We start from the raw sequence: 22,879 nt of genomic DNA on the forward strand, positions 1-22,879 counted from the left end.
CTCCCCTGCTGTCTCCCTCCCCCCATAGCCTCAGCTCGCCATGCCACCAGTGCTCTGCCCCACTGCTCCTGCTGGGCAGCACGGTGGAATGGCTGGCTCCAACCAGGCTGTACGCTCCTGCCGCTCTGAGCAGCAAGGTAAGGGGGTGGGGGGGTTGGATAAGGGGCAGGGAGTCCTGGGGGGCAGTCAAAGGACAGGGAGGGGTGGTTGGATGGGGTGGAGGTTGGGGGGGGGGGAGTAGGAAGTGGGAGGGAGTGGATAGGGGGTGGGGTCCAGGCTGTTTGGGGAGTCATAGCCTTCCCTACCCGGCCCTCCATACAGTTGCGGAACCCCACTGTGGGCCTCGGGCCAATAAGTTTGCCCACCCCTGATCTAGTCTGACACTATAGCAGGGGGACAAGACTTTTAGCTTAGTTTAAAGGGTCTGATAATCCCACTGCCAAATAATAGTAATTGCTAATGTAGTCAAAGGGCGTTACATGCTGCAGGGGAAGAAATGGAATTAAGCAATTCAGCTCTAACCATAAAGCCACATTAACTAACCTCTCCATAATTTGAGACTGATGTTTTAAAATGGGATTTATGCTGCACTCATGTTTCACTTGGAGACTGTTCGTACAAGGAATGGAGAACTCCTTTGTACTGACCCACGGTAATCAGTTTTGAAATGCAGGAAGTGGATCTATTTCCCCCTCCCCCCCCCGCAAAGTGCTAAACTGTTATGGTAATTATGCTCAGATATAACCCCCTGGCAGCATCATTCGCAGCTCTTATGTACGCTGTCTGTGTACTGATTATTGCATATAGTATTGCCAAGCCTTCAACCTCATGAGTGGCTTCAAGATTATGAATTTCTTACAACATACATCTTTGGGGTTTCTGGCCGCCTAGCATCTGAGCCTTTAGGCTACATTTAGGCCACATACACCCCCCCCCTCCATCCCAAATGGCATGAGGGTTGGACATTTGCTTGTTCTTTAAAAGAACGTGCCAGTCTTCCGTAATAAAGTGACTTCAGGAGCTAGGGCTTTATCTAAAACACCCAATATCAGGAGAGGGGGCAACACTGGAATAACTACTTTCTCCTAAGGTTGAGGCTGGTGATTTACTGTAGTGGAGTGACAGTAATGTGACCGATCAGGTAAGGGAAATGTTAGCCTGTGAGTTACGCTGCAGCCTCCTCCCAGGCTGGCTAGATCCACGGTAGGGTGACCAGATGTGACTCCCCATATTGGAGGTATTGTCTTCTACAGGCAACTATACACCACCCCTGAAAAATAAGTGGTGTGATTTTTCACAGGTGCTATCTGATCTCCCTTGTTACACAGGGTCAGGTTTGAATTATTCAGTGTCGCTCCTAGGAGCCCCAGTAATGCAGCAAGCCCCCACTCTGCTAGGCGCTGTACAAACCATAGTCGCTGCCCCAAAGAGCTGACACGCCCCCTCCCCTTTAGCCACGCCCCTTCCCAGTCAAAGCTCCCACCCCCTGGCATTAGGCCCCTCCCCTAATCTTAATCTCTTTCTACGCTTCTTTCTCCCTGCACCAGAGGCGCTACCATAGAGCGCTGCGGCTAGAGCGGCTCTTTAGTCTTGATGGCCGCCGGAAGCGGAAACGTCTGTTCAGGTCCCTGCGCAGTCCGCTGGTGGGGAAGAGGAGCCGAGCGGTTGGCGCCGGGGCTGAGCCGGAGCCATGGGGGACGATATGGATGTGGTCCCCGAGCGGGAGATGAAGGTGCGGGAGGGCTGGCGGGATTGGGGGCCCGGTGCGGAGCGTAGGGGCTGGGGGAGGACGCGGGGCTGGGGCCTGGTGGACCCTGGGACGGGAGGGGGGGGGTCTTAGGGGGTGTATGAGGGAGTTCCGGGGGCAGGGAGCGGGGTGGGGGGATTGTTAGGGTGCACGGGGGGGGCTGTGTCCCGGGGGCAGGGAGCGGGGTGGGGGGATTGTTAGGGTGCACGGGGGGGGCTGTGTTCCGGGGGCAGGGAGCTGGGTGGGAGGACGCCTGGGGTAGGGTGGTGGCAGCCTGTCACTCAGCTCAGCAGCCATTCCCTCTTCCACTGTTCAAATGAACCTTCTTCATCCTCTCTCTCGGGCCCAGTCATCCCCCTCTCCCCTGTATGGGTGGAGCCCTGTCCCGTGGAACTGGGACCCCGCGCTGCCGGGGCCCATGTTACTCGCTGGCCCAGGGCAAGCTCCTTTCCAGGCAGGAGCTAAACCAGCTTCCTTCATAGAGCTTGGTAGCGAGACTGGTTATTCAGGTGAAACATTGTTGTGTATGACAGGACGCGGTTGCTTCCTCAGTTTTCCACGCCTGGCGGTATCGAGTTAAACGCCTGTATCTATATTTAGGCACTTTACTAAGTGCCTAAGGGAGGGGGACCCCTAAATAAGTGGTCTGTTTTTTTGGAGAGGTGGGGGGCACCCACAAGTGCCTTTTACATCAGCAGGTGCTAGGGTGACCAGATAGCAAGTGTGAAAAATTGGGATGGGAGTAATAGGCGCCTATGTAAGACAAAGCCCTGAATAGTAGGACTGTCCCTATAAAATCAGGACATCTGGTGGTCCTAGTGTATGGTCAGTACCCCTCCTGCCCCATCAGGCAGTTTGTTTAGGAGCCTAACGTTGGGCACCACCATTACATTTTAAAACATTGGTTTGTGCGTGTTTTTGTGTCAACCTATTAACTTGGGGAGTGAGACTGCATAGTAATAATGTTACCATAAAGTTCTCAATCCAGTCAATCGGCATTTATATGTATCTTTAAAATTTTGTGGTTTATAATCACCTTTTTTCCTATTTTTCTGTTTCCTGTGATGCAAAAGCCCTATGCAAACAATAGGGGGGAGTGATTATACGCAAATTACTGCCAAATACACAAAGTAAACATTCAAGGGGGAGAGGGAAGATGGAGGGGGATTTTTTCCTATTGTTTTGTGTATAGCTATCTTAAGTGTTACTACAATAGCAGGTAAAAATATATTCAGACACATATACCACTTTTAAGTTGACAGTGTCCCTCAACTGTCACTCTGATGACTGTACTAGCCATGATGCACAGTTCTTTTCAAATGGAAAATGTTGTGCTACCTTCTAGGAATGTCTTCAGGTTCTCCAAATGCTGCCAATTAGTGCCAAGTATATTAAGGATTATCAAACTTTTGAAAAAAAAAATACCTGTCAGGAATTAAAATGGTGACTTCCTAATTTATTTTGTAAACAATGAAAAGAAGTGGTCCATTTTAGGACACCTGATAGAAAAATACTTTTAAAAAGATGCTTGAAAATAACTTGATGCTCAGGCTGTAAAGCAGAAAAAGTGAAGAAGAAATGGTTTAGTATTTAAACCTCCCTGAGAGATGTCAATATCCTGTTGAAAAGGCACCTGTTACAGTTTGTGGTGAAAGTGTTTCATGAGATTAATAACAGCCTTTCCTATTCTGCATTATTTATCTTGTCAATATTAAATGTGCTGAGTGAAGTCCTTGGTCCATCTGTTTATAGATAATTCATGGAACTATCCCTATCGCACTCTCTGTTTATTAAAAGAAATCTGGAAGTGATTGTAACAAATGATTTTTCCTTGGGTCAATTTTAGGGTCGATATTTTTGTCATTGTGGTGTGTAAACTATTTAAAATAACTTTCAGGAGCTTGTGGTTTGGCAACCGTGTGGGAAGTAACAATTGAGAGGCTGTGTGTGTAGTAGTGGGGAAAGTGTAGAGTGCTTTTTAATAAGTTCAGTTTCTCCAGGGTGTAAGTGAAACTCAGTTTTCTGTCCTCTTCCCCACCCCACGTATAGAATTGCTTTTTAACTCTATTTTTTTGTAACAGGATTTTCAGTTCAGAGCGTTGAAGAAGGTCCGAATATTTGATGCTCCTGAGGAACTCCCTAAAGAGCGTTCCAGTCTCCTTGCCATCTCGAACAAATATGGGCTAGTCTTTGCTGGTGGAGCAACTGGCCTGCAGATCTTTCTCACTAAAGATCTTCTCGTGCAGAATCAAGCAGGAGAAGATCGCAATAAAATTGGTAAGCTTTTTTTTTATTACTGTACAGTGAAGAGAGATGCATTTGGAAGGTCTATGACATAGTTGATTAGTCTATTCGTGCCATGTTCCATTTGATACCGGCCTGGTTGTGGTGATCCATGAATTTGTGACTACCAGGCTTCATTATTTGAATTTGTTATATCTAGGAATGAGGCAACATATGCTGATGCAACTCCAGCTGATACAAGATGCAGCAGTTGTCTACTTTGCAATATAAATTGCTGTGAACGTGTTATCAGGATACCATACTCTCTGCACAGGCTCCCCATTGAATAAATTCCTGTTCAGTTTTTCCTTCCTGACATTCAAAGTCCTCCATGGGATTAGCTTTAGCTACTGGAGAGAGTGCTGTTTTGTTCACAGCCATGATCTCCTGTGACAGGTGCAGTCTATCAGGACAATAGTGAACCTGTGAACTCACTTACGGAGGTTTGTGAGAGCAGGAGATAAAATTTTCACAGGAGCTCAACCTAGATTGTGGAACCCTCTCCAGTAAAAGAGATGAGTCATCACAAAACTACCGCTTTCAGACCTCAGTGCAAAAGTAATTTCTTCAATTTAACTTTCTCTCTGTAACTTCTTCATAAATTACCAAACACACCCCCTTGCTCATGTAAACAAACAAACAAACCTATAAATTCATCAAGCTGTTTTTCCTTAGAGGCTGGGAAGAAAGAGAGGTGGTTGTTAGTATCTGAATGTCTCCTGAGTAATTAAAAATACAATTGTGATGTGTGCCATATAAGTACGTTCTTTCACCTGAGAAGCGTTACCAGACTTGTACCTCTGACAGTTGATATTCACAGGAATTCAGGGATTGCCTGGCTATATTAAATCAAATCATCCATCTAATCCAGTATCCTGTCTCTGATAAAGGTCAGTACCGGATGCTGTAAGGAAAATAGTCTTCATCTCGCTTCTGTGATTCTGATGCCATATTTTAGTCTCAAAAGTAATGAGACCTGCTGGGATATTAGCCATCAAATTTTTAAAAAATTGTCATGAGTTCTATTTGATCTGTGCTATACAACCCTTCCAATAATTTGTGTATTAAAATTTACAACCAAGTAGATGTAAGTCTCAGCCTCTTCAGTTTTAGGGCAATCCACATGCCAGGATCCAGAACAAGGAAATTCCTCAAAAACCTGTAATTAGAATTGTTCCTCTTCAAGATGGCTAAGCATCCAAAAGATTATTCAGACTTGACTCATGGAAAGTGGAGTACATGTCTCTACGCCTCCTTTAGAACTAGTCTGCAGTGTTTAGCTTTACATGAATACACTTTAGGTTACCAGGTGGCATCTGTATTTACTTAATAATTCTGCTTAAAATGACCACGTACTGTTGACTGTTTTCTAAGAGTGACCACTCCATACTTTCCCTCTTCCGTTTCCTTTTGTTTTTAAGTTGAAAATGTTCCAAGTATATTGGTTCCTATGAAGTTTCCTGTGCATCACCTGGCTCTGAGCTGTGATAACCTCACACTGTCTGTCTGCATGACATCCAGTGAGTTTGGTTCCTTCATTGGCTTTTTTGATGTCCGCACGTTCTCAAATCAGGTAAGGTACATGCAAACAGATGTACAAATTTCACCTTGAAAGGAAGCATGTGATGATAGAAAGGGGATATTTCAAAATGTTTTCCTGGGTGTCCATAGTAGAGTATGCTTTGTACGCAAAGAACTGTGAGGGTTATTCAATAACTTTTCAATTAAAATCTGCTTTAGTTTCCCCACCTGTAAAATTAGGTTATTTACCTACCTCACAGGGCTGTTGTGAGGATCTCACAACTGATGTTCAAACAGCCCTGTGAAGAAGAAAAGTGCCAAATATTAATACTGCCACCTCTGACTTGGAATGTGGTCATTCAAGCTCCTGATTGTATGCTAGCCCTGTCAGCTGCACTAAGCAGTGTTTGTGATTGTCCTTCTCCACTATTGCACTCTCTGGTATTGCGTAGCTGTAATCTCTCCCTGAATAAGGCACGTGTTGAAAGAAAAGATTAAATCATTATCCAGAAAATATTCTAGTGCAGTAGTGTCAGAAAATGACTTATTTTGGCCTTGTTCAATTGTTCCACATGCCAGTTTGTATAGTTTACTGCTTGCCTTTTATCAAGTATCATGGGCTTTCGTGTTAGTGTGCTAAGACTGAACTTTAGTATTGACTGTGAGCCCCCAATATAGGGAGTGGTATTTCCACAACTGCTCTACTGGCTTTTAAAAGGGCATTATCAGGTTGTTTAGGTCCAAATATAGATTTAAAAAAGAACTTCACTACTACTAGATGCTAGAAACAGTGACAGTATTTGATCTTGTGCAGCACTGAACATACTTAAATATCACTGCAAAGGAATTAATATTTGTTTTTTTAATATTCTGGCATAAACAATGTGCTCATACGTTTACACAGTCCCCCTCAGTGTTTGCAACCCAGCCGCTGCAGCACTATAGACTAGGAAAGGGAAACTGACAAAAGTGAAACTAATTCTTCCCCCCCCCCCCCATTAACCTAAATGGTGGAAAAAATAAACTAGATTTTTAAAATTTTTAGTCATCTGGAGAAATTAACATGACACAAGGAAATAATTTTTAAATAATACATAACTTTTAACCTAAACATGTCACTTTAACTTGCATTAAGTCTTGGTTTGTGCGCTGTAGCAGTCAGTGTTTTTTTTCCTACATCGTAATCGTTACCGTACAGCAGGGCCAAATCGTTCTGGATTGTGAGTTTGGGAGAACTTGTTTGCACACTGAATTCATGGGCTAAGGCATTCATTAATTTTCTCTTAAAAGGCTAAACAGCAGAAACGTCCATTTGCTTATCATAAACTGGCCAAAGACTCAGGCAGCATGGCAATGGTCTGTGATCTGAAGTGGAACCCTGCCAGCCCCTCCATGGTCGCTGTCTGTCTGTCCGATGGTAGCATCTCTGTCCTGCAGGTCACAGAGTCTGTGAAAGTGTATGCCACTCTTCCCTCCTCGGTGGCTGTTACGTCAGGTGGGTGACACAACTCTGGCTTAGTGATAATTCGTAAAGATGGAAGATGCCGTAAAGCGTGTGGAAGTGTCACTAGAGAGACAGGCTTATTTGCCTTTACAGCAATTTTAAAATTTTCTCCTGGGGAGCAAATGGAGTTAAACTTAATAGAACTTTATATTCCAGTAGAGGTTTTCTAAAAAAATGTTCATGACCTTCTTGAGCAGCCCACTTTGAGAATTAGAGCTAAATGTTTCTGACAAAAGGTTACATTGTATCAGGCCTTCAATATCACTGCAGTATTGCAGGTAAAATAGAATTGTTTCCCTGCATTTTTCAATTACATCAGTGCTTGAGGAACTTTTGTCTTCTGTGATGTGGGGTGCAAGCAAGCAGAATTAATGTTTTGCAAGCATTCTCCAGACTTCTAGCCCAGATGAGGCCTGGTTCAAACACACGTTGCACTGGTTTTACAAAAGGTGTGATTTTTTTTTTTTTTAAACTGATTTAGTTAAATGGGTGCAACTTTGTGGCTAGTCTTAAATCACAGGATTTTCACCAGTTTAAGCCACTGCAAGTTTTTGTGTAGCCAGACTCTAAGGCAGATGTGCAGAAAGTTAAATGTTGCTAATTTTAATAAATTTTAATACCATATGGCAATGCTCAGATTAAAAGTCCATGGAATCCACAAGAGAGGACAACTTCAGTAAGATTGGATATTTGGCTCAGGTTTGAGTGGTATTTAGTTGACTGATGCTGTCACTGGGAAGTACTGTAAGAGTTTAATTCTTCCACTGCCGTTCTATTTTGTGCTGATAAAACCCTCTTGTTTACTTAGTGTGCTGGAGCCCCAAGGGAAAGCAACTGGCTGTAGGGAAACAAAATGGCACTGTGGTCCAGTATCTGCCTGTAAGTTTTTGTTTGCAGTAATTCATTGTTTCTTTTCACTGACTTCTAATTAGCTTTAATTTTGCCTTTCATCAGCATGTGGCTATTGACATTGGGAGCATAGTGTAGATAGTACAGTGCCTTTGAGGTGAGACTTTCCAAGCACATCATAAACATTAAGCATCTCAATCTGCCTTTGAGAGGTATTGGGACATCTGCTGCTGCTGAAATGCAAGGGTCTCTGAGGAGGAATGTGGTAGCTGTTAAAAAGGACCTGTAGCACCCTAAAAACAATTCTTTGGGATCTGCTAAACTCCTAATGGGGGTTGTTGATCTTATTTCTGAAAGAGGAATTCTTTTTCTTTCAGACCCTGCAGGAGAAAAAAGTAATTCCCTGTCCTCCGTTTTATGACTCAGATAATCCTGTTAAAGGTACAGTATTTTTTTCTTTTTTAATCTTTTCTTCCATTAAAATGTCATGTCCATTGATGTCTCTTTATGTTGATTCTTGTTGGTGCTAAGGTACTTAAGGATGTGCCGGTGTTTCTGCCAGACACCTTTTTGGGGTGGGAGGGGTTAATTTGGTAATAAAAACTGCCTCCAGGCCAAAAATTAATATACAAGGCCTTGTTTCAGTTGGACATTCATATGTAGAAATAAGGCATGAACTTTTTAACAGTGAGGATAATTAACCATTGGAACAACTCAGAAAAGGTTGTGGTGGATTTGCCATCACTGAAAATTTTTAAGTCAAAATTGGTTGTTTTTCTAAAAGATATGCTCTAGGTCAAACAGGAATTAGTTCAGGGAAGTCCCATGATCTGTGTTATACAGGAGGTCAGACTAGATAATCACAATGGTGCCTTCTGGCATCATATTCTATGAATATTCAAACATTTAAAAAACCGTTAAATGTTTTTTAAATGAATACAAACTGCTTTTTTATGCACATGCAAAATAATTAAAATAATAAGATAAATTTGTGTGACCTGCCTTGGGGGGGGTGGGGGGAGTAGCTCCTGTGCATATCTAGGGTTTCTAAGATGTGCATTATGTCAATGTGTGATGATAACTTAAGATGGACTGTACTTTCTAAAGTCTGCAATTACATTTTGCCGTGGAGATTTCCAGACACTTCATGAGAGAAATAAAAAAAAGAGGTAAATTCTAATTGTCCTTATTTCATAATAAAACTCAAACCACCACTACACAATTACATTCAGAACTTTCTAAGACTGATGCAAATGCAGAACATTTAGAGTTAAGGCTTCAACTCCATCGTTAGATCTGTTCAGTGTGCGAAGACAGTGGTGTGTTCTTGCCCACAGTGTACAAAGGCACAGTAGGCTGGCCCAGGTACATGCTTCAGCTTTGTTTCTGAATTTCCTCGCATCCCTCCTAATGTCACTCCTAATGTCACTCAAACACGTCATGTATGTTGTCTGCTAGAGGATATGTAGTTGGCTAAGTAGCGCATTAGAAGTTGTCTTCGTGCTACTGCAGAGGTGTAAACCATCCCTATGAGATTTACAATATCACAATAGCATTCGAGTTTGGTTTTAGTTGCACATAGTACACAATATCCAAGGAAGTGCTCCTTTTAAGATGTCTCTGGACGATGATTATTCATTTTCCTTCCAGTCCTGGATGTGCTTTGGGTTGGCACCTATGTCTTCACTATAGTTTACGCAGCTGCTGATGGGACCTTGGAAACATCCCCAGAGGTGGTGATAGCTGTATTGCCTGTAAGTGCTAGAAAGTCTCAACTTTATTTTTCTCATTTTAAGAATTTTATGCTAATGAATGTGATGGTAACACTGTTTGTTCTTCTGACCTGCTTATTAGTATAGTATGCTCTTTTTACTGTTCTCATTAGCATCAAATAGAGGTTCCAGTATCAAACTCAATTCTGAAGCTTAATGGCAAAAAATTGAAGTAGGGTCCACTTGGGAATAAATCAGTATCCCATTTTCTATTGAGATTAGACAATGGTAGACCTTTTGAGGTCTCCAAGTTAGCAGGACTTAAGTCCTGCATATCAGGTGCTCTGAAAGGTAACCTTGATGGTTTATCACATATATGTGGGCTAGCCAGAGACTGCTTTTTTTTTTTTTTTTGGTAACCTGCTGTTGTACGCAATACCAAATTGTACCCTCCCAGGACTGTTTGTGTATAGTGATGCACACATGCACTCCTGTTTGCTCCTGCGCACTTTACACAGTTGGACCAGATTAAGTTTGTAGTGATCTGAGCATATTTCTAAGAAATGTAATGTAACTATATTGTCTAGATATACCCATTTGTATGAGAAGCTCACTTAACTTGCTTTAGTGGAAGCTAAATCGAATGTTGATTTCTGCTCCTCCGGTCTCTGCAGAAAAAGGAAGAGAAACGACCAGAGAAGTTTGTGAATTTCATGGAGCCTTGCTATGGTAGCTGCACCGAGAGACAGCATCATTACTTTCTCAACTATGTTGAGGAGTGGTGAGTGTAGAGACTTATGACCAAGTCTATATACATAACAAACTATCCATTTCTCTGTTTTTGGGTGGTAAAATAAATGCACAAAGGTTTTTAAAGTCATGTGCTTTCCACTAAGAATGAAACTGATGCTTTAAGTGGTGGATAGCTTTTAGATTTTTCTGTTCACAGGTCTGTGTGAAGATGTTATGCCCTGTTTGTTAAACTATTTATTTCTGTTCCATCACAAATCGCTTAGAATAATGATGGTGCATGAGTATCTTATATCATCAACTCTGACAAAGGAACTGAAGCCCTGACTGCTAATGACACCTGTTTAGAATGGTGAAGAGTTCACTGTATTTCTCCCCTGTGTTTTACCACTTGAGCATGATAAATCAGTTTCATTCTTGATTCATAAAGCATGCCATAAGTATTTGGGATGCCTTTTACAATAGTACGGGCTGAGGAACTCTGTGTTGTCATCATATTTGGACTTAACACTGTTTTGGTTCTGTACTTGAAGGGATCTAGTCCTGGCAGCTTCAGCAGCTTCCACAGAAGTCAGCATTCTCTCTAGACAAGCGGACCAGGTAACCTTCCTTTCTACTGCACTTGACCAAATGTATCTTTTCCAGGAAAGCTATCTGAATATCAAGATCTGAGGGCTAGAGAAAGCTTATCTCAGGGTTTACCCATCTGATATACGTAGAATCTTAAGACGAAAGGAAATTTTTATTACATCCTTGCCTTGCTTATGAGCCAGAAAGTTTTTAGTAACCAGAAAGTAGACTGAACTGAAGCATAGCAGGTAGTGAGCAAAGTGCGAAAGGGCTGTGTTGCATCAGTGGCTTGGTGCCAGTTTAACATCCTGAATCACTTTTCACCATGGTGACTTTAGTCTTGCTGAGCTCATTAGTTTAACTTGAATCTTAAAGTAAACTAATTCCAGAAAATGTAAGTACCATATGTAAAAGTCACTCAGGAATTTGTGAAGGTTTTTGATACTTGTAGGATTTTTTTTTTTACCTGGAAAATTTTGACAGATATAGCCCATCTTGTTGCTATCTATTCTTTCTAAATCTTTGGCTAACATTCCAAAGCCAGGCTATCCACAATTCATGTGCAAGGTATTTGTGCTTTCCTGCAGCTTGTTCCCAGTGTGAGTGAGAGTGCTGAAAATCACAGAACAGTAGCAAAAATATTTTTTCTTTCCAGAACAACTGGGAATCATGGGTTCTGGAAGATTCCAGCAGAGCAGAACTTCCTGTGACAGATAAGAATGATGACACCTTACCAGTAGGTGTTGCCATAGATTACACCAGTAACATGCCAATACCTATCAGTAAGTCTTATCTGCTTGTTTTGTTTACTGGGGAATATTATTAATAATAGCAACTCAGATATCTTTTGGGGAATGGCAGGGTGATAAGAATGGCCGTACTGAGTCAGACCAAAGGTCCATCTGAGCCCAGTATCCTGTCTTCTGACAGTGGCCAATGCCAGATGCCCCAGAGGGAATGAAAAGAGCGGGTAATCATCGAGTGATCTATCCCCTGTTGCCCATTCCCAATTTCTGGCAGACAGAGGCTAGCGACACCATCCCTGCCCATCCTGGCTAATAGCCATTGATGGACCTATGCTCCATGAACTTATCTAGTTCTTTTTTGAACCCTGTTATAGTCTTGGCCTTCACAACATCCTCTGGCAAAGAGTTGCACAGATTTGACTGTGTGTTTGTGTGAAAAAAATACTTCCTTTTGTTTGTTTCAAATCTCCTGCCTATAAATTTCATTTGGTGACCCCCTAGTTCTTGTGTTATGGGGAGTAAATAACACTTCTTTATTTACTTTCTCCACACCAGTCATGAATTTATAGACCTCTATCATATCCCCCCTTAGTCGTCTCTTTTCCAAGCTGAAAAGTCCCAGTCTTATTTCTCTCTCCTCATATGGCAGCCGTTCCATACCCCTAATAATTTTTGTTGCCCTTTTCTGAACCTTTTCCAATTCCAATACATCGTTTTTGAAATGGGGTGACCACATCTGCATGCAGTATTCAAGATGTGGGCGTACCATGGATTTATATAGAGGCAATGTGATATTTTCCGTCTTATTGTCTATCCCTTTCTTAATGTTTCCCAACATTCTGTTTGCTCTTTTGACTGCCGCTGCACATTGAGTGGATGTTTTCAGAGAACTATCCACAATGACTCCAAGATCTTTCTTGAGTGGTAATAGCTAATTTAGGCCCCATCATTGTATATGTATAGTTGGGATTATGTTTTCCAATGTGTGTTACTTTGCATTAATCAGTGTCCTGAGAGGTTACATCTTGACCAGGGCTCTGGTACAGTTCAGCATCTAGTTGTCTAATTAGAGAAGCTCTTAGTAACCTGGGACTCAGCAGTAGTCAATATATAACGTATGTGCTTTGTTTTCCATCACTTACTCAATCGATGGAATTGAGATGAGATATTTGGTTTGAAACTACCTGTAGCATTTCACTTGAGTACTTGCCTGTAAAAGTGCTTGGCATGCTCTTGTAGAAGAGTTGTTCCTGCAGGGCTGTTTTCTTATATATACTATTTGCATTGATCTAAAGGAAAAGCAGGCTAAATCCATAACCAGGAAAATGCATGGTTCGTAAATGCCTAGGGATCAGCTCAGCATTAAAGCAAAAGGCCTGACCTGGCTTTGTCCCCTCCTATGCTCTACATACAGCCAGTTACGTTATTGCTGTAGCTTCTGCTCTGCCTGAAGGTGCTTCAGCTTCTGTCTCTGACAAGGTGCTTTGAAGATATAATGGCACTACTGTGCTGTACCTGGATGGATTTTGAAAACCCTCCCTCAAAACACAGAGTGAGACTGAAATGGAGGTGCCTTTGGGCAGAGCAGAAAGTAGGGACAAGCTGCATGTAGGGAGCACAGCAGGATGCCGGTTAACTGAGAACAGCCGTAGCCTTTATTGTAGCAACAGGCTACGATACGCAATTTGTGTTTAATGCAGAATTGGATCTGAAGCATTTTGTGTGTTAATCCAGACACTTTTATTGGATTAAGGAATCTCCTGGAGCAGCTTCTTTAGGTCCATGTCTCTTGTCTCAGGATTCAGCTGATCTCTTCAGAGAAGTCCATTGCTACATATTCCATACCCTCCCCACTTAACCCAATCAGCTCCTTTTTGGCTGCACTTAGTCTTGCTTTATCCACTCTCTGACGCTTCCCAGGAGTCAGGGGACTCATCCCTAGGGAGGTGCGGGGTTCGGGACGAATCAGCCTGTATATGCCCCCCATGCGGCGGGGAGCGTGCTGGGTCTCCCCTGAGGGAGAGGATGGGGCAGGGGTGGGCTGCTGGGGCGATGGGGCTCCAGCTGCTCCACGGAGCATGGGCCAAGGAGGGTTACCTGGAGCAAGGCCCACCCACTGGTGGTAGGGGGTGGCTGTCCGCTGAGTGCCAATGCTGCCCCCTGGCCAGCCTGGGCTAGGACCCCACACTCCCCGGCCTCTGCATTTGAATAATGGTGGGGCTGGGGTGGGTGCACGGGGTGGGGGAGCTGCGTGCGCGGCACCCTCCTGCCAGCTCTGCCCTGGGCCCGGCAGGGGCCCAAGAGTCCAGGGAGGAGGCGGGGGCGGTGCGATCTGTGCACAGGTGGCACGGGGGAGCCCAGCTGTCTGCGTGGCAGCCAGAAACCCTTGACCTGGGCCTGCCAAGCCCCCCTTTTTCCCCCCCCCCAGCTATGCCAAATGGTATGAGCCACTGGGAGGGAGGCGAGGCCAGACACAACAGCTGCCTCCTGCTCGCAGGCTGCCGCTGCCTGCTCTGCTCATGGCAGACAGCTGCTGTCCTCACCCCATCTGACACTGTGATGTCGAAGCGTGAGGCCCCTTAAAGCGCGGGGCCCGGAGCGGTCGCCGTGATTTGCCCTACCCAAGGGACGGCTCTGCCAGGCGTTCCCAGAGTTGAGAGGCACTTCACTACCAGCTTCCTGTAGCATGTGGAGCCCTTGTCTATGCCTGCTGGGGGTCAGCTCCGCAATTCCACCAGCTGCAGACAATACAAGCGCTCCCCTCTAGGCATACAGGTTAGAGATGGGCATGCTTCAACCACCGAGCCCTCCAAGCGTCTCCTTGGGATGTCCAGCCCCGATTCACTGGATATTCACAAATTCGCTGCTGCCAAAGAAACAGCGCACTCCAGCTTAACAGTTTCACTTTGGATCGCTGCTCCGCTTAACACTTAGACGTGTTTCTACAGAAATCAAGTATACGTTTATTTAACAATGAATAGAGATTCAAGAGATAGCAAGTAGAACTATTGGAAGCAAATGGTTACATATAAAATAAATCATAGTACACATTCTAGAGCATAGACTTAATTAACAAGATATACTCTCATGTCTAATAAAGTATTGCTCACCAGTACTTTTACAGCCAGACTGGCAGTGACCCCTTTTTCATGAGACACAGCAGGCTGTCAGTTTTCCTCCTCGGTGAAGGATCCTGTGTGTTTCTTTGTATTCTTTGATATAACAGACTAATCCTTTGATCTTAATCATAAATAGGACACCCCCCTGCTAATTATTTTTGTTTTCCTGTAGATTTTCTCTCTCGTAGATTTTGCAATCTTTCAACTGATAGCTGGCTCAGTATGCAAAAAGGCATTCATTGTGAGGCATGCAACACACAATACTCATGGTCAGGCAGAGAGATAAGCATTTGTTACCTCCTGTCTGAAAGGAACATGTCCGAGGCATGTCACCTCCTGGTGAACCTGCCTTAACTCCTGTTAAGAACATAATTTTTAGTATAGATGCATAATTCCTTAAATATTATCCATTGATACGTTTTGCAATGATTATGAAGACCAATGGTTTCTGGGTTTTTGGCTGAGATCTTATATGCTGCCCTTTTCAGGAACTACTATGCATATATCTGACCCAGGGGGGTCCCTGTAAAAACCTGTGCAACCCCTGTGCCCTCTGCCAGTTAAAACCAAGGAATCCCCCTGGGCCACATACCCTCAACAGGGTTTTTTGTATGAAACCCTAGTCTGTAGTGGACATGTTTCCATGGGGAAATGACCTTCCCCAGCAGGGTCTCAATGAGGTGTTAATAGGAGAAAGAATAGGGTCTTGGGAAGTCAGAGGAATGTGCAGCCATAAACCAGACGAAAAACAATCATAGAGGTTTCTGTGTCCTAGATCTGAGTGTTTAATATAAATAGGGAGCATAAAAAAAAAAACCTGTTATAGGAAATTTTTAAAAGATCTGACAAGCAGTTTGGGGCCCAGATTTTAACCTTACTGAAAACATTTGAATCAGAGCAGACTCTAAAAAGAAATCTGTAGTTTCAAGAAGCCCAGATATTTCATGTCTGAGGCTTAGACCACTAAGCTGTCCTCTCCAGAGGGGTGTGTATTTAATGTTGGCATTATTTTTAAAATGTTGCATGGCATTTTAGTTGTACATTTTTACAAAAAGGAAATAAGACCTGTTTCTGGCTCAGGAGAACTTAGTCTTGGGCAAGACACAGGACAGATATGGGGATTACTGAGAAGTGAGAGGGGGGTTTTATGTGTTGTGGGGAGGAGAGAATAGGCTCTTGGGGAGTGAAGACAAGAGGACTGTTTCAAACATATGGGGCTGCATAATAGAAGGCATGATGCAAGAATTACTGGGTAAACTTTATGCTCTGTGTTAAGCAGCAGGTCACACTAGATAATCATGGTCCCTTCTGGCCTTAAAATATATGGGTTTAGAAAACCGTGAAGTCAAGAATGAGAGAGAGACTAATGGAGTGAAGTAGATGGATTGGGGCAATTGTAGGGGAAGATGAGAGCAGAGATATGCACAGCCTTATAGGCAAGAATAAGTAGCTTTGATGTGAGATGGTAAGAAAGTCAAATATGAGGGATTTGGGGTGATGGTGGCAATGAAGGCAGGTGACTTTGACAGTGTCATTAGCATGCTGTGTGGTCTTTTGCAGGTGATGAGAAGACCCTCCCTCCAGCTCCAGTTCTAATATTGCTCTCTACGGATGGAGTGCTATGTCCATTTTATATGATCAATCAAAACCCAGGTGTCCGATCGCTCATAGTGACCCCAGAGCAACTGTCAATAGAAGGGGAGAGAGCACCAAAATCAGCAGGTGGGTGCTCCCACGTGTGGGGAAGAGGCTTTTGCGCTTTAATTTGTGGCACTTTGAAGTACTTAGCTGTTAAGCTTGCTATCCAGGTAGTTAGAGGGTGACCACTAGGAGGCTTTTGTGGAATAAAACAAGCCTGTGCCCCAGCATATAGAGCGAAGGGAGCAGCTCATGATGGTTTCCATGCTCAAGGTTCCATTCCACCAGCTGTGTGAATGTACATAAAACTCACTAGTCCTGGTGAAGGAACCCAAAGCATTTCTCAAACTGTACACTTATACCCAGTCACTTTTGGGGTACAGAGCTGCAACTATGTGGCAAACCAACTGCCATAACCTGATTCTTTCAAGAAGGCATCTTAGGCACTCTCGTTGTGGTGTTATGTATCGCTTGTGTTGTAGTAGCACTTAGGACCTCCCAGTCATGGGTCCCATTGTGCTAGATGCTATACAACACAGAACGAAAAGAGTGCCTGTCCTAAAGAACTTTTGTGTTCTTCCCATATGTTGTTTCTGCATGGGGCCATGACACGCGTTAGATGCTTTGTTTGTGATCATGAGGGCTTATTGAAACAGGTCTTGGATCAACTGCAACGATAGCATTGGAAAACTGGTGGGAAGTAAATAGTCTTAATAGGCATGTTGAGCATATTACAGTGTGTGTAAAATGTAGATTAGGGGGCTCCTTGTGCCAGCCTGGGCAGATTAATTCATTCTGTTTCGCTTCCCTGTATACATGGAGTGATGTTTCAGTGCAAAGCTACCCGTTTCTTCTTTAAATCTAAATATTTGCTTTTACCTCTTGGAACAGAACGCCTTAGTTTGGCATTGTGCCTCTCGTTGCATCCACAGTAGACTTGTGCACTGGCAGGCTGCTTTATTTGGGATGAAACAAACTACATCAAAACTGATGGAGGAATGATGAAGCCTTTTCACTGGAAATTCCGGACTAAATTAATTCAGAATGGCTTGGGGAAATGATAGTATTGAGCAGTTCTTGGGCTTTGTCCATTCAATATCTCAGCGGTTTGACTTGGAGACTGAAACCCCCCCTTCCTCCCTGTCATTTCGTGGTGTTGTCAGTCTCAGTAGTGTGATTGACTTTTACTGTCCGCTTGCAATACTTCCTTCCTTTAATGATAGAATATTAACTTGGTCCAATTGTTTTTCTCCAGGAAGTGCTGCCACAACCCCGACCACACCTCCTGCTCCTTCAAAGTTTGAAACTTCACCAGTTGTCACTCCTGCCTCAGCTCCACCTCTTGCTCCTGCATCTTCAGCCTCTAGTCTGCTTTCTGCTGGTGGTGGAGCAGCCACTTTTTCCTTTACATCTTCAGCTGTAAAGACGTCTGGCTCGATGTCTGGAGACCCCCCACCATATCCCTTTGCATCAGATGTCTCCAAGCAAGCTCTGGGTTCCAGTCTAACTGGAGCAGCTGCATTCTCTTTCTCTTCTGTTTCTTCCAAAGCTTCAATGGCTCCTTCCCCCGCTGCAGGCCCCATGGCAGCTACTGCCAACTCCTTTTCTTTTGGATCTACAAATTTTAAACCAACTACAGACAGCGCATCTGTGCCACCACTGTCTACCACACCCGCCGGACTGAAACCATGTTTCACCCCTACAGCATCTACTGTCAAAGTAAACCTAAGCGAGAAGTAAGTGCAAGCTGATGGCTTATGTAAAGGGTGGGCAGTGGTTAAACCAGTTTGGGAATGTGTAGCATGTGGTGATAGTTACTAAGATCAAACAATTTCCAGTTTGTGATTTTTCTAAGGGGATCCTTTATGCTCCAGACGGAGTCCTGAGGATCGCCTTCTCTACCCAAGGCTTTGTCATCGGTACGAGGTTGGAATAGTGAAGTTGTCATAGGTTGTATTCATAAAGCAGCAAAACTTGCACAGCACCAGCTTGCTATATACCTAGTGCTTTTATCTTTTTTTTTTTTTTTTTCATAATCTTGTCTCTTGGCTTTTGTTAACTTAATACTGGTGAAAGGTACCAATTCAACACCATTGCCATTTGAAATTCTCTGTGTCCAGAGCAGGTACAGCATGGGTAGTAGCAGTGCAGGCTTCCTCCGCTGTTCACTAGTGTGCCTCACCCTGACCTAGGGGTGAGAGAGTAATTGTTTTCAAGGTCCCTGTCATTCTTTTCTCTCTACTGAGCCTATCAGTGAGAGGTAAGTGGTTTTTTTTATGCTGACATTTGTTCATTGAGAGCTGGACCTGAGTCCTCCCAAATCACTTCACACAAGCAATTGGAGGGTAACTGCTTCTGATCAGTATCCATATGAATTGGATTTGAGTCACCGGTGCAAAAAGTTATTGTGGCTCCAAAGCCCACTGTCTGTTCTCACAGATATTTAATTTGCTTAATTCACTCTGCTTTAAAGGGAAGAGACTAGACCACCAAGGGAAATGTTAATTGGAGCAGGGGGTTAATGAGATCAATTCTTTATATTGGTATAAGGAAATTTCTAATGGTTCTAAGAATTATTTTTAAATCAGAAAATCTACTTCCACTAAGATCTTGGGCTGTAGCTTTTAAAGCTTGTTTAAAGTGAATGTTAAAGACAAACAAGGTGATCAATTCCTGAATCAGCTGATTATTCATCTCAAGTGCTGGTCCTGGTTTTTAAGATAAATGGAAGTTCCTGTTCTCCTGCAGCATTTGCCTTTTTAAAGGAATACCTGACACACCTTACAGTGCCAGCACTAGGTTCATTTGATGTATAGCTCAGGTTTTAAGGCTGCTGGTTGTTAATTTTCCTCTGTGCCTGATGTAACGGGGGGTGGGATGATTCCTAGAATTGAACAATTCCCTGATCCAGAGCTGACTCCTACGCAACTCTGGCAGTTCTGTGCGGAATAGTCTCCACACAGTTCTGCTCTGGTGGTTGAGGCAGCAGGAGCCAAGTATCAGATAACCTTCACCAGCAGCAGCAGAACATTCTTCTTCATGACATTCTCTGCAGTTACCCATTAGAGCAGCCATGTCATGTGAGTCACGGAATCTTTTCAGACTAGATTGTCTGGCTTGCATATGCCTCTTGAATCTAACATTCTGGAATGAGGTGTAAAAGCCCCCATCTGGTGACTGTCCCCGAGCCCACTTTGTCCTTTCACCAATTTCCCATTCTCTGAAAACACCACCTGCTCCTTCAGCTATGCAGTCTCATCCATATTCCCTGAACGGCTTCTTCCCATCTTCACTCCCAGCTAGAACAGTACTTGGTATCTGGATATTGAGTCCCAGTACTGATTCGCAAAGTTTAAAAACTGTTTCCTCTTTAGATGTTAATGCTTCGCTTTGGGTCTATGAGAGGAAGTTATGTCCAGTTCAGGGTGCTGAAATATTTGCCATTTTGTCTTTCAGGTTCACTGCCATAGACACGTCTGCTTCTGCTGGCAGCAGCAGTCACAACAGCTCCACGATGTTTTCATTCTCCACTACCTCCAAACCTATTCCTGGAGGGCCCCTAAGCCAGTCCACACCCCTCTCTGCCTCACCTGCCACCCCAATGAAGGCATCCACCCCTGTGTCTGCAACAAGTATGACATGAGGCTAAGGCTAGATTCTTTCTTTTTTCTTTTTCTTTGCAAATTTCTATCTTACCAGGTATAAAGTGAGCATGAGAGGTTTTCTCTGTGTGGCTTTCAACTCGTGCAGATGGGCTATGGTTCCTGAAGTCTCCCAATCTTCAGACTGCAAACTATATAGTGCAATGGGCCTAGTACTGGGACTGGACAGGTTTCCCCTTTGCCCCTCATTCCTCACAGGGATAACTATTCATTGTCTCAAGTAACACATTTAGCTTCGTATCTTCACCTAGAAGCTGTTGCACGTTCAGTGGACTAATGCATCTCATTATATTGTCAAAATGTGTTTGCTCTGCTGCAGTGACTTAATGCATTACCTTCCATCTCAAATGGCCAGAGTTCAAACTGATCACAAATGAAATTAAACTAAATCTCATCCTGTTAACAAGTTAATGTTATTCCATTTCTCATATTATCATGTGACTAGCTGTCTCTGGCAGGAGTTGTCCAGGATTGAAATAGCAGGGGTGGTAAAGGTCAGACTTGAAAAGTACACCTTTACCCCGATATAACGATGTCCTCGGGAGCCAAAAAATCTTACCGCGCTATAGGTGAAACTGCATTATATCAAACTTGCTTTGATCCACTGGAGTGCGCAGCCCTGCCACCTTGGAGCGCTGCTTTACCGCATTATATCCGAATTCATGTTATATCGGGGTAGAGGTGTAGTAAGCTCTATCAGGATCCTAGCATTGGGCTAAAGGATGTCGCATGTTAGTACTGAGTAGTAGTATTAGCAGAGCTCTTGCAGTTGGGAAGGAGGAATTCTTGAGGAGCACCTATCTGTTCTATAGCCAGTCTAGCCATAGGTCTCACTTTCATGAGAGTCAAAGTTCATCCAAACTACTCCACAGAGAAAAAGTGTGTGTGGAATTTGGGGAACATGCTTGCCAGCCTGGAACCTGTTCTCCAGTTCCAAGTTATCTGTCCTGTGTCTGAGGTCTGGGAACAGGGGTAATGGATTTGGCTTGTAGAACCTTGCTGACTTGATGTCGATAGATGCGTCATTTTCCGGGGATGGACTTGCTGAAAGGCGCTGTTAGGGTTTGTACCCTTCCGTCTAGTGATCAGAATGTTCCCAACAGTGGGCATGTCCCAGCTCCAATGAGCAACCTGTGTTTTAGATAACTATATGTGTTTGTCTATAGTTATTTCTCTCTTTAAATTCTAGTGGCGCGGCCTGCTCAGAATGTGCCTGCAGCATCTAATCTACTGAAGACAGCCAGAATCACCCCGCCTGCAACAAAATCCGTCTCCATTCAGGTTAGGAGAACTTGAGCAGATTATACAGGAGCTGAGAAATTTCACTGGCCTGTGATTTGCTTTAGTCTTGGACTGATTTAATGCTGTTAGGTCAAGGGACCAGTGAACTAAGATCTAAGTCACAAACTACCAAAATTAGAATGATATGCTATGTAATTTTGGGAAGCTGGAGCTCTGACATGGGTTGGAGTCTGATGTAATAAACAGAGCTAATGCTTTGTGCTGTGTGGACATGTGGAATCACGTCTTTTTATCAGCAGTGAGATGTAATTCTTTGAAAATTCTGCGCTGCTTTGACTATTTAACAATCTTAGAAAATATAGTGAAAGGGGTAACTCCAAGTGGTGCATAAAGATTTAGCCATAATTTCCAACAGCTTTAATATGTTCAGTGTGGTTAAATCTCTGCAGCATTGTTTGAATGCTTAGATATCATTTTCAGTTTATTGTTTAGGTGAACATTTGTGTTTGTGAGAGTTGTTCCATAGGACAGTTTATGCATCTTAAATGACTTTATATACAAAGTCTATATATTCTTTAGAATTTATATTCTAGCAGCAGATGTTAGTTGGTAATAAAGATTTTAATTTTGATAAGTTTACATTCTCAACACCTGGCTTTCTAGGGAAAGTCAGCATTGTCCAGCATTGGGTTAGAGAGACAGGACCATCAGTGGAAGGATTCGGACCCTGTCATAGCAGGAATCAAAGAGGAGGTGAGATTTTCAAGGATTTTTGTCTTCCAACTTCTAAGATGATCACTGTACAGGCATGTGGTCATCTGTCACTCTTTCATATTCCATTAGTGTCCTTCAGTACTTAGTTACCATGAGAGATCTTTCCATTATACTCTGAACCACTTCTTTAAACACTGTCGCCCCTGTTTGGCTGCTTAAACTGCTAGCATTAAAGTTATGTTGGGAATATAGGGCGCTCTTCCTTGGATTGGAAGGGAATGCAAGAGACTTGCCTTTGTCTGTAAATTATCGTGTACACATGGCTGTATAAATATATTAGCCAGCGCCAGAGCAGTGACATTTGTTCCAAAAGCTGTCATGTCACAGTGGTTGAACTTCCTTTACCATCTGGCTCTGTAGATTGCACATTTCCAAAAGGAGATGGAAGAGCTGAAAGCCAGAACTTCTAATGCCTGTTTCCAAGTTGGCTCTGCCGAGGAGATGAAGAAGCTGCGGACAGAGTCTCATGACCTTCAGACCTTTCTCTTGGAGATTAAAGAAACAACAGAGGTAAGTAGCACAGCAGAACTTCTCCCACATGTTTGCGCATTGGTTGAGACCTTCAAGGCTAGCATTTCGGGATAGGCATCTTTGCTTAACCTGTTAAGTGCTGAACAATATAGCTGAGATGTCTGGATGTGCTGCTTCAGTATGAGTGGGCATACCCAGTTGTTCCTGAAAGTAAACACTTTTTTGCTGAAACCCACGTACATACTGATGCAAACGGCACTGTTAAGGTCTTTTGTTGAAATCTGGCTCATC

General features: G+C 43.5%; 1 protein-coding gene across 3 annotated transcripts in view; it reads left to right on the forward strand.

The window, feature by feature from the left end:
* The first annotated feature begins 1,568 nt into the window (after positions 1-1,568).
* NUP214 (nucleoporin 214) overlaps positions 1,569-22,879 on the forward strand; it is a 78,816-nt gene continuing 57,505 nt past the window's right edge. For 2 of the 3 annotated variants that reach the window (XM_034793840.1, XM_034793841.1), the window contains exons 1-16: positions 1,571-1,732; positions 3,829-4,024; positions 5,452-5,603; positions 6,842-7,046; positions 7,864-7,934; positions 8,282-8,345; positions 9,555-9,658; positions 10,291-10,397; positions 10,900-10,966; positions 11,592-11,718; positions 16,362-16,523; positions 17,695-18,175; positions 19,896-20,071; positions 21,291-21,382; positions 22,007-22,096; positions 22,478-22,627. In XM_034793840.1, the coding sequence (XP_034649731.1) occupies positions 1,691-1,732; positions 3,829-4,024; positions 5,452-5,603; positions 6,842-7,046; positions 7,864-7,934; positions 8,282-8,345; positions 9,555-9,658; positions 10,291-10,397; positions 10,900-10,966; positions 11,592-11,718; positions 16,362-16,523; positions 17,695-18,175; positions 19,896-20,071; positions 21,291-21,382; positions 22,007-22,096; positions 22,478-22,627 (2,286 nt within the window). In that variant the 5' untranslated portion in view covers positions 1,571-1,690. Of the gene's footprint in view, positions 1,733-3,828; positions 4,025-5,451; positions 5,604-6,841; positions 7,047-7,863; positions 7,935-8,281; positions 8,346-9,554; positions 9,659-10,290; positions 10,398-10,899; positions 10,967-11,591; positions 11,719-16,361; positions 16,524-17,694; positions 18,176-19,895; positions 20,072-21,290; positions 21,383-22,006; positions 22,097-22,477; positions 22,628-22,879 lie in introns of all 3 variants that reach the window. The other variant, XM_034793842.1, reaches the window with a different exon arrangement.

This window comes from Trachemys scripta, chromosome 17 (assembly GCF_013100865.1).
Source record: "Trachemys scripta elegans isolate TJP31775 chromosome 17, CAS_Tse_1.0, whole genome shotgun sequence".
Lineage (NCBI taxonomy): Eukaryota > Metazoa > Chordata > Testudines > Emydidae > Trachemys > Trachemys scripta.